This window comes from Rhinatrema bivittatum, chromosome 4 (genome assembly GCF_901001135.1).
Source record: "Rhinatrema bivittatum chromosome 4, aRhiBiv1.1, whole genome shotgun sequence".
NCBI lineage: Eukaryota > Metazoa > Chordata > Amphibia > Gymnophiona > Rhinatrematidae > Rhinatrema > Rhinatrema bivittatum.
In genome coordinates, this window is record NC_042618.1 from 257044319 (window position 1) to 257061004 (window position 16686).

The 16686-nt window shown below is 44.8% G+C and overlaps 1 protein-coding gene across 1 annotated transcript in view; it reads right to left on the reverse strand.

The window, feature by feature from the left end:
* Positions 1-16686, reverse strand: part of SMC1B (structural maintenance of chromosomes 1B) — a 941781-nt gene that overhangs the window by 247566 nt on the left and 677529 nt on the right. Inside the window, 1 exon segment of the mRNA XM_029600056.1 lies at positions 2675-2773. Coding sequence (XP_029455916.1) covers positions 2675-2773 — 99 coding nt within the window.

Sequence of the window (16686 nt, forward strand, 5' to 3'; positions counted from 1 at the left end):
AAATCATCTGGGAGTGGATAAAGACGTTCCATCGCTCTACCTACCCTAAAGCGAAGCCTCAGGGGAATCCCATTCCCTGGCCAAAAGCTGGAGCAGGGTAGGGTGGGTAGGAAAGGCTCTTGTTGGAGGCCGCAATCCCGCTAAAACCGGGTCCCCCTTCTTTCCTTGCGGGGTGGACACCGGAATGTCCGGCGGGGCATCAATGTCCAGCTCTTGAAGAATGAATGGTATGAGAGGGTCCAACTCGTCCCTGTGGAAAATCCTCAGTACTCTGGGATCGTCATCCTCTGCCGGAGCTGCTGGAAAAAAATCATCCAGGTCAAGATCCGTATTGGGATCTGTCCCTCCCACCGGTGGGTGCACCACTCGAATCCTGGAAGTGCCCGGGGGGGCCACTGCGCCTGATGTCCCATGCCCTGGGAAACCCCCACTGGAGAAGGGTCCGCAAGCCTTGGTATTTTGGGAGGAGAAGGGCCTGGTGCTGGTTCCTGTGGCTGGTTCAGTCGAGCCAGATAAGCGCTCTGCATCAAAAGAACAAAATCTGTGGTAAACGGTGTAGCACCCGCGGGGGCCGGAGTCGAGGGGTCCCCAGACGGAGGCAAAGTTCCCAGAGGTGGTACGGGAGTTAAAATCGGCGGTAGCGTGTCCAAATCGCCGTCCTGATCATCCCCTGACTATGAGGGGGCATCCGGCTCCTCACCTAAAATGGCCGCCGTGCCTTCTCTAAGAGGGAACGGGGCTGACTGCTGCCCCCCAGCACGCAAATGAGAGCGCGAAACTGTGCGCTTCGGCGACCTCGAGGGACCCTCCCCCGGGAGGCACCTCAAACACAGTCCCTCGCGGGAGAGCCTCGACCCGGGCTCCCCGCATGCACTACACCGGTATGATCGCGGCATTGGGAATGGGGGAAGGGCGCCACGTGGCAGAGAGTGGCGCTGAAAAATGGCGGGAAATTTGTCCGCTGCGACAGGGAGGCTTTGGCTACTATCCGACCAGGTAATAAAATCACGGTGACAACAGGGGTATGGCGCTTCCCTGAGTAAACTGACCCGAGGAAAGCGCCTCTCAGGGGCAGGGGTCGGATCGTGCCGGGCGGGGGGAGAGGCTGGACTACCAGCATGCACCCCAGAGAGGAGAGCCAGGAATTCGCCTGTAAATAAAATATACAGAAAACTTACCCCACATAAATGATAGGAAAGGGTAGAGATATAAAAAAGGGTTCAGACTGCAAGCCAGTTGTTGAGCGACAAAAGTCTCCCTTAAAAATAAATACAAAATTTCTCTCTTTTTTTTTTTTTTTTTTTAAACAATTATCCAACTTGATCCATCCAAACAAACACAAGACTAAATAAAGCAAAGTCAGTGAGGATAAAAGAATCTAATGGGGAACCAAAAGTTCCACACTCGCATCTGCTGGAGTCAGAAAGATACTGGGGTTTTTCCAGAGGGTGCACTGGTGTATAAGGGACCGCCCTCTGAAGTTTGTTCTGACTCCATCTGCTGGACTGGGGACATAACCCACTGTCTGGACTGATCCGGGTACGTACAGGGAAGGTGGAAATTACTCACCAAGCAACGAGAAAAGGAGGTTGCAATGGGAGACCTCTATGAGGGAACTTTTTTGTGAAGAAAGCTTCAAGTTTTTCCGTGAGGAAAAGTAGTGAGAAAATTCTCACAAGCTCCTGTGAGGCAAACTGCAGTGCGGAAAAAAAGAGACTGAAGGGAGACTCCTGTGGCTACAGGAATTATGGCATGCTGGGCATGCTCAGTGTGCTAGTCAAAAGTTCTAGAAACTTTGACAAAAAGGTTTTCCGTGATAGGGCTCCATCTGCTGATTCACCAATATTCATAGAGAACCCCTCTTTCATTCCTTTTCTCCCCTTTTTCTCTCAAAGACTCTGTGTATCAAAGTTTTAACACCAACAGTACCCTTATCAACACCTCTGCACTCACTATTCAATCTTTTCAGTTCATGGTAGACAGGTGGACTCTGTTCCAGGTCGAGATCCATATCTCCACAACTACCAACAAGCAGCTAGACAGGCATATTCACCGATGTACCCAACTCCCACTCTTCTGAGACTCTTCCACTTCTACCTCAAGCCCACACCTGTGGGATCTCCTGATCCTCCCCCATCTTCTAGGTCTCCCATTCCAGTCCTCTTGACTCCTTGGCTGTTTCCCCTTAAGGGAAAAACACCATATTCCTCAGGCATTTCTCCTTGAGAGAGAAAGCCCCTTCAGGGCCCTCTTACATGAGAGACTGTCCTGGGCAGAACCACTTGCTGAATAACTTCCCTTCAAACGACGTCCCGCCAAAATCCCATGCCACCCTTTTAATACTAAGGAAACACTCCCTCTACAGGATGTTGTTCCACTACCGTTTTAACGCAAAATCTCTCATGGCTACCTTTCCCATCCTTTCAAACTGACACAATTCAAATACACTGTGTAAACTTACCAGCATGAACGCCATCCAATATACCACACACTTCAATTTAACAGGAAAAGGCAGTTTCTACCATCCCACATTTTCATACTCCATAGCAGCATCCAGGGTAGTCTCCCCTACCATTAATTCTACATAGGAGTTTTCAAAGTGATGAGAAGGGCTCTTTGGTGGGATATCCATCACATTATGAAGAGAGAAGTTAAGTACATCACAGTTCTTTACCTTTAGATCCTCTGGCAAGCTGCTGTAGTCTATCTGAAGGTTCCCTTCTCTTTCATAAATATCAGCAGTAGCTTGAGTGCTTTCCAATTCAGGTCCCAACTAAAAAACAGATACATGATATTTTCTTTCAATAATGCACAATATCTATACTAACATACCAATTTTCCCAAGAAAAGATTTTTCACCTTCCCTTTGCTTACGATGTAGACAGCCAGATGCAGTAACCAATTTTCTAATAAAACACAAAATGGTTAAAAAAAATAAATAAAATAAAACACACAAAAACCTTTGAATAGATTATCCAGAGAAAAAGGGCACTCAACGGAAGCCTGCTCTCAATGGACCTGTGGCCTTCTTTAATCCTAACCAACTATGTAATTACTTGTTAATTTCTATGAGGTCGATATTAAAAAAAAAAGTGAGCACTTAAATTTAGATGCCTATTTTCATACACCTTAGGATCCTAAGTTGGCAGAAAATAGGCAACTAAAAATTTAGGTCTGCTATTCTCTCTCCTAACTTTAAATAGCTAATGCCCTGCAAAGTGGGCACAGGAACACAGGAACCAAATTCTACGGGTCAGCCAAGACTGGGGTTTGCTGCACCTTACAGAATGGGTAAGGGATGGGGCGAGAGTGTCTAAAGCAGAAGAGAGTACAGTATTCTAAGAAGAAACTGCCTTGTCAGCGGACTGACAATGTAGTGGAGGAAGGAAGTGCTGAAAAAATAATAAAGATGATACAAGGGCAAGAGCTTGGAGATTCCTGAAGGTGTCAGTGGTGAATAGAGGATGCTGTGGGGGAGGGTGGTTTAGTGTAAACACGATCAAATAATTGTCTGAGATAGGAAGAACTGAGATACAGAAGTTAGAGACAGCAGTTGGAATATAGGACTAGGTCACGGCAGTGGTCCTGCTTGTGAGTAGGGGTAACAGAGCAGAGTTGGAGATGAAATGAGGTTAAGGAGAGGAGTTTTGAAGTGTAAGAGTCAGAGGAGTCATCAACATGGAAGTTAAAGTCACCAAGAATAAGGGAAAGGGAAGCTAGGGCAAGGAAGTAGGAAAGCCAGGAATCAAATTTGGTGAGAAAGACGGAGGGGGATTTATCAGGGGGTTGATAAATGACAGTTGCCCGGAGAAGTAGTGGGGTGAATAAGTGCAAAGAGTGAGCTTCAAAGGAAGAAAAAGTGGGATTGAGGAAGTAAGAGGTTGAAACCCAAAGGAAGAGGAGAGCAGTCCAACACCACCACCACAGCCTACTGTGTGACATGTATGGGAGAAAAGATAACCTCCATGACAGAGAGCAACAACTGAAGCAGAGTCCTCAGGGGAAAAGAAAGTCTAAGTCAAGGCAAAGAGATGAAGAGTATGAGAGGTAAAGAAGTCATGAATATAGGCAAGCTTTTTGGAAATAGAGTGGGTAATCCACAAGAAGAAAAAGAAAGGAAGAGAAGAGAGAGGGAGAAGGGGAATAGTGATAACATTTGAGGGGTAAAGTGCATTTGGCAATGGCAGTACTACATTTGTTAGTGTCAAAAGAAACAAACAAAAAAAAAAAAACCTGGGATAACTTTCTAAGGGCTTCAATTCACCCCAAAATGAAGGCTAAAGCTCTCCCAGACTGTGTAGCTCTGGCTCACCTTTGTGGATATGTGGCCTGGGAAAAAATGCTGGCAGCACTACTGACTGGTTAAAATGGAAGTCCAATACTATCTTAGGCAGGAACTTAGAGCTTGTGCACCGAACTTTCCTACTGTGAACAACTTGGTATAAGGAGTGAAAGTCACAATGGTCTAGAGCTCACTGAGTCTGTGGGCCAAAGTGACTGCCACTAAAAATATGACCTTCCAAGTCAGGTACTTCAGTTCATAATAGTCTACAGGTTTAGAGGGAATTTTCATCAGCTGAGTCAATATTACTGAGTCAATATCACACTTCAAATAAGCAAGCCTCACATGAATTGGACAACTAAAGGCTGTACATAGATAAGTCTATTATCAACATGGTGGTGGCAAGTACCAATTGCACTGAGTTGACTCCTTAACTGAGTTGGTCTTATAACCTGTCCCCCCAAAAATATAGAAGGTAATCAAGCAGTTTTTGAGTGGAGCAGGAGAAAGGAACCAAGGGCCAAAAGAGAGGGGTGGTCTCCCCTCCCTTGTTCCAATCAGGCAGCCGAAGCGGGTGGAGGGGTGCCCTCTTCTAACATAGAAATGATGGCAGAAAAGGACCAAATGATCCATCCAAACTGCCCAGCAAGCTTATAGTAGTATCTGCCATGCCGTACAGGTCACCTTCTACTTATCAGTTTCCTAGACCATAAACGTCAGGGCCCTTTTGGTTGCTGTCTGAGTCCAATTCCCAGTTACCTCTTGCCGTTGAAGCAGAGAGCAATGTTGGAGTTGCATCAAAAGTATCAGGCTAATTAGTTAAGGGTAGCAACAGCTGCATCAGCAAGTTACCCCCATGCTTGTTTTCCCAGACTGCAAAAGTCAGGGTCTTTGTTGGTTGCTATCTGAACCTAAATCCCCTTTCCCCTCTGCTGCTGAAGCAGATAGCAATGATGGAATTGCATCAACAATAAGAAGGCTTATTCGTTAAGGGTAGTAACCACCTCAAAGGGGGTTAACAGCGATCGTACCCCATCACACACACCGGAGGGTGCCCCACTACAGGTCAATTGGGAAATTATGAGTATAACAACTATGGACATTAGTTCATTATACACCAATATTCCCCAGACCGGTGCGCTAGGTATAGTGGAAGACATTTTGACACAGCGAAGTCCACCTCAAAGAATCAAAACCAATTTTCTGTTGGAACTAGTGGAAATAGTATTATACAACAACTTTTTCTGGTTTGGACAGAATTGTCACCATCAATCCATGGTATTCCAATGGGCTCTCCACTAGCGCCGGTCGTGGCTAACCTATACGTTGCACATTTTGAGAAAGTTCATGTGGACACATCCCAATGGCGGAAATACATCAAGTGCTGGTATCGTTTTATTGACGATATCTTTTTCATTTGGGAAGGGCCGGACATCCAGTTGCAACAATTCTTGGTGAGGAGCAATACCGTTGATTTGAATCTGGAATTCACATCACAAATTTCCAAATATAACATTACTTTTCTGGACGTGGCAATTCGTGTGCAGGATGGGAGATTTTCAACCACAATTCATCGAAAACCTACAGATCGTAACAATTTATTAAGGTTCTCCAGTCATCATGCATACAGTTTTAAGATGGGGCTCCCGGTGAGTCAATACATTAGAGCTAAACGCAATTGTTCCACCGACGAAGATTTTGAAATTCAAGCCAACATTTTAGCTGGCAGATTTCTTGAACGAGGATATCCTCAGAAAGCCATTACACGAGCACACAGGAGAGCCAAATTCAGCGATCGACATGCTCTTCTCCAGTACAAACCAGAAAAGGAAGAGGCCCGTTTAACTTGTGTTTTATGGCAATCTACCGCAGTGGGTACCATCACAGCGGCCATCAAGCGTCACTGGCACGTTCTCTCTTTACACAATGTCTTCAAAGAGCCACCCATGTTTGCCATGGCTCGTGGCAGAAACATCAGAGATAAGACTGTACACGCACAAGTTGACACAATACCAGCAGTGCAGACAGTTGTAGGCCATCAACCGTGTGGTCATTGCAGCTGGTGTGCTCAAACTCTCACGGGAATATCATGGGAGGACCCTGTCTCCAAATATAAAGTATGGAGGAGACATAACACAGATTGTAATTCAAACAATGTTGTTTATGTGATTATTTGTCCGTGTCCGAAGATTTACATAGGTCGGACCACACGACCTATCAGAGTTAGGTTGGGTGAACATAAATCAAGGTTCACCATGTCCAAGATGACTGCCCCCATGGTACAACATCTTAAAGATCAGGGCCATACCATCACTGAATTAAAATGGACGATTTTAGAGCAAATCAAGCCCCCTTCCCGGGGCGGTGATATGGGAGCATTTCTCAACTACCGAGAAGCATTTTGGATTTATACACTAGTATCATCATTCCCTAAGGGTATGAATGATGAATTAAACTTAAACATCTTATTGTAACTAAATAAATTGGGCCTCTCTGCGGTTCAATTTATGGCCATTATTGGGGTTTAACATTTGCTCAGAAGGACGTGCAGTGCTACGATATTTTCCATCAGGTCCGCAGTTTTAATAGAACAAGTTAATTTTTTAGCGTATCAAGCTACCATTGCGGCTTAAAACAGTTCAGGAGGACGTTTAACGTTACGACAGGCTCTAACAGGTCCACGGTTCTAACAGAGCAAGTCGAAGAGCATTTTCCTGTCAGGTCGCACACTGCTATTGACGTCATCGGGGACCGTCCTGTCATTGTGAAGCAAATTAACTACTGTGAAGTCTAGAACGGTTGTTCCCAAATGGTTAACATGTTGATAGGTTCTTTACAACCTCGACCTTTTGGATTGGTTCCACAGGCATTTTCATTTGGATATTTAAACGGGACTAGTTTGAGTTTCAGGGCATTCATCCGTTGGCTTGGAGCGGAGAACAGCCAGTACAACGCGGCAAACAGGAAGCTCTAATATTTAGCAGATGTGAAGGACAACTTTTGCGAGGTCTGAATCCAACAAGGTTGGTTATATTTGACATCATATTCCCCTGAAGAAAGACTGTCGTCTGAAACACGAACTTGTTTGTGTCGGGATTGTACTTCAACATTTAAAAATAACCAACAGACTTGGGAAGTCGTTCATGCACCTGCTCTAAATTAATTAGTGGTTTGAAGACCACACCAGTTTTTCCCGTGAGTAAGGTAAATACCCAATACGCCACGGATGCCATTGAATATCATTGGGACTTTAACTTCAATTCATTAAAAAAATTAAAAAAAAATTGTTTTCTTTGGAGGTGGTGGTAGGTTGATGATTATAACCATTGTACATTGGTGCGGGGACACCTTCACTATATATGAAACCTTCCACTCCCCCCATAAATATATTTTTAGTCTTCTTAAAAACCTCTATTGAAAATTAAATAGCTCCACAGAGTGTAGGTTGATTGAGCATTTATTGAATTTACATATTTTTGCAGCGACAGAGCAGCCCTTGTTGCTCTTGATTTATTTTTTATTCTATTGGATCGCTGCTTACAGTGGTGGTTGTTTTTGAGATTTACTTGGGTTTGCCACTACTGTGGTGGGCAGAGCAATAGCTGCACTGGGTAACTGAGCATTCCTGGTGCTCTTCATCAATGCCTCGAGATGCCTGCTCCCATGCAGTCTTCTTTTTCTCAAGACTGCCGATACTCTCGCCCGATGTAATCATGAAAGACCTGAAAAGAAGTGTGCAATATCAGCCCATTGCTGCTGATGTTGAGTCAAAGCCATCGGCAAGCTAGAGAAAATGAAGACTGGGTCGAGGTAAGCAGGCTAGAAAAAGAGAGAGAGGGCAGTTCTAACCCATGGGACATAGTCTACCTACCCCAATCTAGGGCCTTTCCCTCATGGCTAAAGGCAAACTTACTCAACTTCAATTCATAGGTCTTTGGGCAGTCCTTCCTGGAAGCCAGAAGAACATAAGACACATCCTTAGAAATATTCAAGGTTTGTAGAGCTACCCTCTCAACATCCAGGCTGTGAGGGCCAGGGACTCAATGCTGGAATGGGGCAACAGTCCCTGATCTTGAGTGAGTTGAGGAATTCCCCAGTCTGACTAGATCCCGGATGGCCATCTTTGGCAGGGGTGGAAACCAAATCTGTCTTGGCAAAAAGGACATTGAGAATCATAGTTCCCTGGTCTCTTCTGAATTTCTCTTGGATTGTTGGAGTAGTACACTGCCACTTAATTGTCTATTCAAATGAGATTAACTTTGTTGGCCTACTGATCTCTGAAATCCATTAGAGTCTACCGAACTGTCCTTAGCTCTAACAAGTATATTTGAAGAAACATTTCCTGAGCTGACAAAAGGCACTAGGTGCACAGCCTCTTTACATGAGCTTCCCAACCCAGGTTGGTTGCATCCATGGTAATGACAATTTGCACTGGAAGAATTTGGAAGGGTTCACCTTTAACCAGTTTGTAATGGATCAGCCACTAGGACATGAGTCCTTTGGAGGCTGGGTGATTTGGATACTGTCCCAAAGATCCGGAGTGACTCTTCTCATATGAAGATGTGCCAAGGAACTAGCATGGATTGTTAATGCCATGAGACCCAACAACCTCAACATTTCGTATGCTGATGCTTGCTGACATTCTTATATATTCCGCTGTGGAAATCAATGTGATAATCTTTTCCTATAGGAAAATACTCATGCCTGGGTCATGTCTAGCAGAAACTCCTATAGATCCCAACTGAGATGGTAGGCTCAAATGGGACATGGAGAAATTGATGATGAACCCTTATAACTCCAGAACCTGGATAGTTTTGCTCATTTATTCTTTGGCACTGCCTAGAGAGCCAATCGTCCAGACAGGGGAATCCACACCCCAAAAAAAACTTTCATAGATGGGCTGCCACTACTGCCAAACATTTAGTAAAAACATGTTGAGATGAATGCCAGGCCGAAAGACAGTATGCTATATTAGTGATGGTGAATCTCTAATACGAATCAGATATTTTCTGTGACCCGGACATATCTTTATGTGGATATAAGCATCCTTTAGATCTAGAGAGTATAGCCAATCCCCTTTTTCAACAAAGGGAATCAGTGTACCTATGGAAACCATTTTGAAATGTTCTCTTTTCCTGAAATTCAAGAAACACATTAGAACTTGGTTTGAAATCTAAAATTAATTTGACAGGAGATGCACTGGTAATAATCAGTATAAGGTGAGAAATCAGTTTTAAATTGTTTTATATTATTGTGTTTTGTAATATGTATTAGTTGTAAGATAGGACTATTTTATACTTAGTATTAGTTAGACTATTTTATTAATACTATATTGTATGCATTTCAATCTGATTGTAAACTGCTCTGATTCTATTTACAGAAGGCAGTTTAAGAAGACATAAGATAATTTTCAGGAAGCTTTTCAATGTACTCAGGTCTAGGATGGGATGCAGTCCCTCCAATTTCTTTGAGATTAGGAAGTACTTTGAGTAAGATCCCCTACCTTCTTTTCCCTGGTGGAATGAGCTCAAACACATTGGCCTCTTTCGGATAATAGAAAGACTAGGGGGCACTCCATGAAGTTAGCATGTGGCACATTTAAAACTAATCGAAGAAAGCTCTTTTTTACTCAACGCACAATTAATCTCTGGAATTTGTTGCCAGAGAATGTGGCTAGTGCAGTTAGTATTGCTGTGTTTAAAAAAAGACTGGATAAGTTATTGGAGGAGAAGTTCATTACCTGCTATTAAGTTGACTTAGAAAATAGCCACTGCTATTACTAGCAACGGAAACATAGAATAGACTTAGTTTTTGGGTACTTGCCAGGTTCTTATGGCCTGGATTGGCCACTGTTGGAAACAGGTTGCTGGGCTTGATGGACCCTTGGTCTGACCCAGTATGGCATGTTCTTATGTTCTTAAGAGGGAGGAAAACTCCATTTGAGGGAATTCCTGATACTGAAACATCAATGATTTGGAGAAATGTTCAATAAATTTAATCTGCACATTCATATTATGCTGAGAACTCAAATGAACAAAGTTACTTTAGGTCAATGGTTTACATAAGACCTTAGACAAAGCATCATATAGTAGTCCCTAATCTGAATCACCACTTCCTTGAACTTCTCTCCATTGCAGGGCACTTATGCGAGCCTTTTCTGGACCTCCGGTCAGATGTCAGAGGCCCATAACAAGACAAATCTGCAGTGCCAATACCCACTGCTTAGACTCTCAATACTATCTCAAAAAACATCAAAGGTTGATTGGACCATGCGTTTTCCACCAGTGCTTAGAAGTCAGCACACTGCTTTTGAGGAAGCTGCTCTGTTGCTTCTTTTACTTTCTTCAGAATATCCCACATATACATATACTAGCTCATGAAGAGCTGATAGGGCACATAGCATAGCCTCTCAAAAGCTTTCCTCCTAAGTGAATCCAGGCTACATGAATACTCCCTTGGGAGCATAGAGGAATGGGTTCTGGACCTCTTGGCTTTCTTGTGAGTGGATTTGACCAGGACTAATTGGTGAGGTAGCTGCTGCTTCTTGAATCCTGGAGTCTTCTAAATATATCATGTTTGCCTTCTTATTCACTGGAACCACAGGGAGAATGCTCTCCCACATCCTCATCTGTACCACCTAAAGGATCTCATGGACTGTGACTGCCACAGTATTCTTAGGAGGTTTCATGAAATGGACAATGTCAAACATCTTTTTTCTGAAATCTTTCTCCTTCTGCAATATAAATGGAATGACATCCACCATTCTCTGGATAAAGCTAGCAAAGGAGAGGTCCTCTAAAGGAGACCTTTTCGTTTTCTGCAAAACTGAAGTTGACCTCGCCTGATCATATAAGTCCTCATATCCATAGCTTAATCCCCAGGAACATTTTGAGTTAAGAACATAAGAACTTGCCATGCTGGGTCAGACCAAGGGTCCATCAAGCCCAGCATCCTGTTTCCAACAGAAGCCAAACCAGGCCACAAGAACCTGGCAATTACCCAAACACTAAGAAGATCCCATGCTACTGATGCAATTAGTTCAAGTCCATTTGGTAAGTTGTGGGCATGGACCTGGATCTCATCCAGCTAGCAGACAATTGTCTGCATCTTGCGGAAGTTTCCTTCCCAAATGGGCTGGAAATCACCACTGGTATGATGGTAACCAATGTCTATTCTCCATTGGAACCAGTATTGATGCTGTTCCACTAGGAGGCAGCAGAGATATCAGAACTGGCTGTATAAGCATCTGCAGGGAAACTGCTGCTCTATATCTTTTTGTCAAAGAACTCCTGGATTTTCCTGTCTAGCTCCTCCTCAAAGACTGTTGATGCCAATATGGTCTGGGAGGCACGAGGAGAAGCCATGTCTTCCTGGGATACTTGAAGTGTATCTGTGGCTGCCATATGGAGCCTAGGAGACAGATGCAATTCCTACGATTACACAAAGGTTCATTATCTCCTTAACATAGGAATGCTTTGGGGACTTCAAGGCTAATGCCAGAATGTCACCTTATCCAGTATTGCACACTGATGAAGACCGATGTCGATGATTCTTGACATTCACTGGAGCACTGTGATGCCAGAACCAAAGAGGCTGAACTCTTCGCTCTCTTCATGTGGAGATCATGATCTTGCCGCCCAGATCTTTCTGGTGCTTGATGCTGAGGGAGAGCATTGCCCTCTCGATGTCACCATCAGTAGCCTATTCAGCTTTGGGGTCTTTGATGTCAATGCCTATAGCAATGGGCTAGACGTATGAATCCCAAAGAGCTTTGCCACGAGATCAAGTACAGTTGCGCAGAAGGGGTATATCTGAATTTGTGCAGAATGGTATACTACACTCACTCAGCAAAGCATCCTCAAAGTGGGAGAACTGAGAGGAGAGGATCACCTTGCTGGTGGATGAAAGGAATCAGTAAGTTTTGCTTGGGAATTTTTTTTTTTTTTTTAAGTATTGGGGCGAAGTAATCTATTGGTGTATATTATTTAATGTGTTTGTGCTTTTAATAGTCAGTAAGGCAGTGAATAAACAAAAGTTAGAATAAGATGGGAGAATTAGAATATATAGCAGTGAATGATGACATAGACTTAATTGGCATCTCAGAGACATGGTGGAAGGAGGATAACCAATGAGAGTGCTATACGGGGGTACAAATTATATCGCAATGACAGAGAGGAGCATAAGGGAGGCTGTGTGGCACTTTATGTTTGGATGGCATACAGTCCAACAGGATAAACATCCTTGTTGTGTCCGTTGCTGCCCAACGTCTCCACTCCGCCCACCTTACCTCATTGGCGACTCCCTTCGGGGTTGATGGAAGGCTAGCTGCTGCGGTGTCTCCATGCCGTCCTCCTCCGGCTTCCCCGGACTGGCTCGACGCTGCAAGCCGCCATGTTGACCAGATGCCTAGGGGCGGGCGGGCGCGCGCGGCCCGACTGATATACCAGTGTTGGCGCAAAACTCAGGGGCATCCCCGTGAGATGACGTCACCAGCTCCAGATATTTAAGGTCTCAGTTTTAGCTAACAAGACGAGTTAGCAAGGGATTGGTTACCTAGCTTCCTCCTGGTCGCTGCGGATGGGCTTCGCTCTCCGCAACCCTAGCTACTCTGCCTCCTCGGACTTCACTAGAGGTACCCGCTCCTCGGGGGCCTCGCTCTCTCTTTTTCTTTGCAGGTCGCAGTCCGGAACCGGTACTCGCTCCTCGAGGGCCCACGTCCCGGACTTACTCCTGAATACCACTTCTGGGCTGCCTTAAGAGACTATTGTGTGAGTGTTACCATCTAGGACTTGTTCCAGAATTCTGCATATACTGCCTACTCACTGTCTTAGTTTCTCTACTGCTTAGCCACCCTGGGATCGCTGTTCCAATACCTGAGGGACTACAGCCCAGCGGGGCGCTTCCAGCTCACTACTGCCACCTCTGGTGGTTTACCATATTGTCTAATAAAAGAACTAGTGTGTGTCTGTCTCCTACACTAAGCCTGACCAGTGGTCCCTCTCGGGATTTCCCCCGAGGGCGTGGTCACCTGCCACTGGTCCAAGGATCCACCCAAAACTACTCTAAATAACTATAGATTGCTAAATACCAGCTTTAACAACAGTGCTTTCTGACAATCCTGCATGAGACTAAAGGCATAATCAAATCTTTATAGGTAGAAATCCCTTGTGTGTTGGGGAAGAGTATAGTGATAGGAGTATACTACCGTCTCCCTGGCTAAGATGGTGAGACAGTGAAATGCTAAGAGAATTTAAGGAAGCTAACCAAATTGGTAGTGCCGTAATAATGGGAGATTTCAATTATTGTAAAATAATGATAGTGCAGACAAATATATAATCCTGACGAGGAACTTCAAAGACCATGTAAAATATAAAGTGTTTTATTCTTTCAATACGGCAACTCCACAATATTATGCAAGCAGCAACTTAATGGCGTCCCCCGACACGGACCCGTGTTTCGCCGCGGGCTGCATCGGGGGGGATCACCACTTCAGGCATTCACACAAAGAGCTGTAACATGAAAAATAAACAAGTGTCAGGAGAAAGAAGGACTTACAACCGACCATAATCCATTAAACAGAACGTCACATACCTGTTTACAGCATTTAGAGATAAGCGGGAGCGCAATGACCTTACAAAGTGACAGGTATTTAAAGATGCCAGTTGGCGCCAAAACACCGGGAAAGGCAGCCACGTGAGTCAAAGGACTCCATTCATTGGCTGCCGTTCCTGTGAGGCACCTAAGCAGTACCTAGACCAGCCTATCCTGCTAGTCAAGGATCTTCAAGTAAATAAAAACCATTCAATCTCGCGATTTAAGCCTTTCGGAGATACTGTATCTAGAGTAAAGATCCACCGTTGTTCGATCCTGCCGAGTATCTCAATGTGTGTAACCCCAATCTGCAATTTAACTTTTGTATACATCGTTCTCAGATTGCATTCTTAGATGTGCTGGTATCAGCTGAGGACCTCCGTTTTGTGACCACCATTTTCCGCAAAACCACGGACCGCAATACTCTATTGTCTTTTCAAAGCTGCCATCCGAGTACACTGCGCAAGAACATCCCGACAGGCCAGTTTTTTAGGCTGCGCAGACTATGCACTACCCATCAGGAGTTTCTAGTTAAAGCCCAAGAGATGTCGGCTCGGTTCGTGTCCAGAGGCTACCCTAGAACTGTCATCAAAAAAGCGATGAAACGCGCTCTATATACCAACAGGGAGTTGTTATTTACCCCTTCACAACACGTTGATTCATCAGTGACTAATTTTATTTTACCCTTCTCTACTCTGAGCCGGCCTATCACTCATTTGATCCGGAGACACTGGGAGGCTTTATCCTTGAATACGCTGTTTTCTGATCCTCTGAGGTTTACTTTCCGGCGTGGAAAAAACCTCCGTGATAAATTGATTCACGCAGATCTTCCAGTGCCTCCGGCTCTTATCAGTGAGCCTGGCCATTATCCTTGTGGACATTGTACTGTGTGTATGTATACTAAAATGACTACCAGTGTGAGGCATCCGTCCACGGGTAGACAGTTCCAACTCCGTTTCCACTCTGACTGTACCACATCCGGGGTAGTCTATATGCTTTCCTGCCCCTGCCCCTTAGTGTATGTTGGAAAAACTGCACGGATGGTTAAAACCCGGATCATAGAGCATTGCTCTAATATCCGTTTGCAACGCGAAAAAGAACCCCTAGTTGATCACTGGCTTAAAAAATCACACACACTTTCAGATCTCTCATTCTGTGTTATTGAAGTTGTTCCACGTCCTGCTCGGGGGGGTAATTATCCTGAGATACTCGGCAGGATCGAACAACGGTGGATCTTTACTCTAGATACAGTATCTCCGAAAGGCTTAAATCGCGAGATTGAATGGTTTTTATTTACTTGAAGATCCTTGACTAGCAGGATAGGCTGGTCTAGGTACTGCTTAGGTGCCTCACAGGAACGGCAGCCAATGAATGGAGTCCTTTGACTCACGTGGCTGCCTTTCCCGGTGTTTTGGCGCCAACTGGCATCTTTAAATACCTGTCACTTTGTAAGGTCATTGCGCTCCCGCTTATCTCTAAATGCTGTAAACAGGTATGTGACGTTCTGTTTAATGGATTATGGTCGGTTGTAAGTCCTTCTTTCTCCTGACACTTGTTTATTTTTCATGTTACAGCTCTTTGTGTGAATGCCTGAAGTGGTGATCCCCCCCGATGCAGCCCGCGGCGAAACACGGGTCCGTGTCGGGGGACGCCATTAAGTTGCTGCTTGCATAATATTGTGGAGTTGCCGTATTGAAAGAATAAAACACTTTATATTTTACATGGTCTTTGAAGTTCCTCGTCAGGATTATATATTTGTCTGCACTATCATTATTTTACGATATTGCTTCAGGTGCAGCAATTGCTCATTGTGGTTTGCTGGTCTTGGATTACCTTTGGTCCTTGGGCTTTAAATGGCAGCCGACGACCAGACTTTCAGTTACTCAGAAGCAGACTTAAATGCAGTACTCTCTGACCAGCCTTTCTTTGATGATCCTCCTCCTGCGGGTTTACCCCAGGTGTCTTGGGCTGACGCCATAGACATCCAAAAACGCCTCACCCGGGCAGAACTTCATGCTGCAACTCTTATAGAGTATTGCAGAGTCCGTCGGATCCCGCGCGGCCTTCGAGTGCAAAAAGAACCACGTTTACATATGGACAATAGCACCTTCATTACCCGATGGAATCAGATACTGAATAAGTGCTCTTTAGATTTAATGGTACTGATTATTGAAACCACCAAGACTCTTCAAGTCACTCTTCAGGAAGACTTAAATAAACATTTGGACATCATTAAACACTCGGTATCTATTGAGTCATTTGACCAGGAGCACTCAGAATTCCAGACCCAGCTCTCTAAGTTTCGTGCTGAACTCAAAACGGTAAAATACCAGAAATTCATCCGTGACGAGACCGATTACAAGTCTGGTTTCGTCTACAAATGGATGGCCAAGCCCCGTCTGCAGTCTGCACCGCGAGTCACGTTTGCCCACGATTCATCTGGCGAGTCCTCTGGCGAAGATGTATATCCCCCCCGGGCAAGGCAGGAGCCCGCCTCTGCAGTACCTTCCTCTTCTGCTGCCTCATCTCGCTATGCTTCGATTGCAGCTTCTTTTTTAGATTCCGGCCAACATCCTCCAGATCCCGGACCATCATCCAAGACCCCTCGTTCCATTTGCACCGATTTATCCGGTTGCTAAAGATTAAATCGTTCTTTGGAGACACCGCTCCTGGTACTGATATTTCATTAGTTCGGCCCAGATCCCGGTGGGTCCCACCGGGCCCCGCGGATCCTTTGATTTCGGCATTTGAACGCCTAGTGGATAAAGATTTAACTCAGTTGGTGAGCAGTCAGCACTATACCAAATTTAACC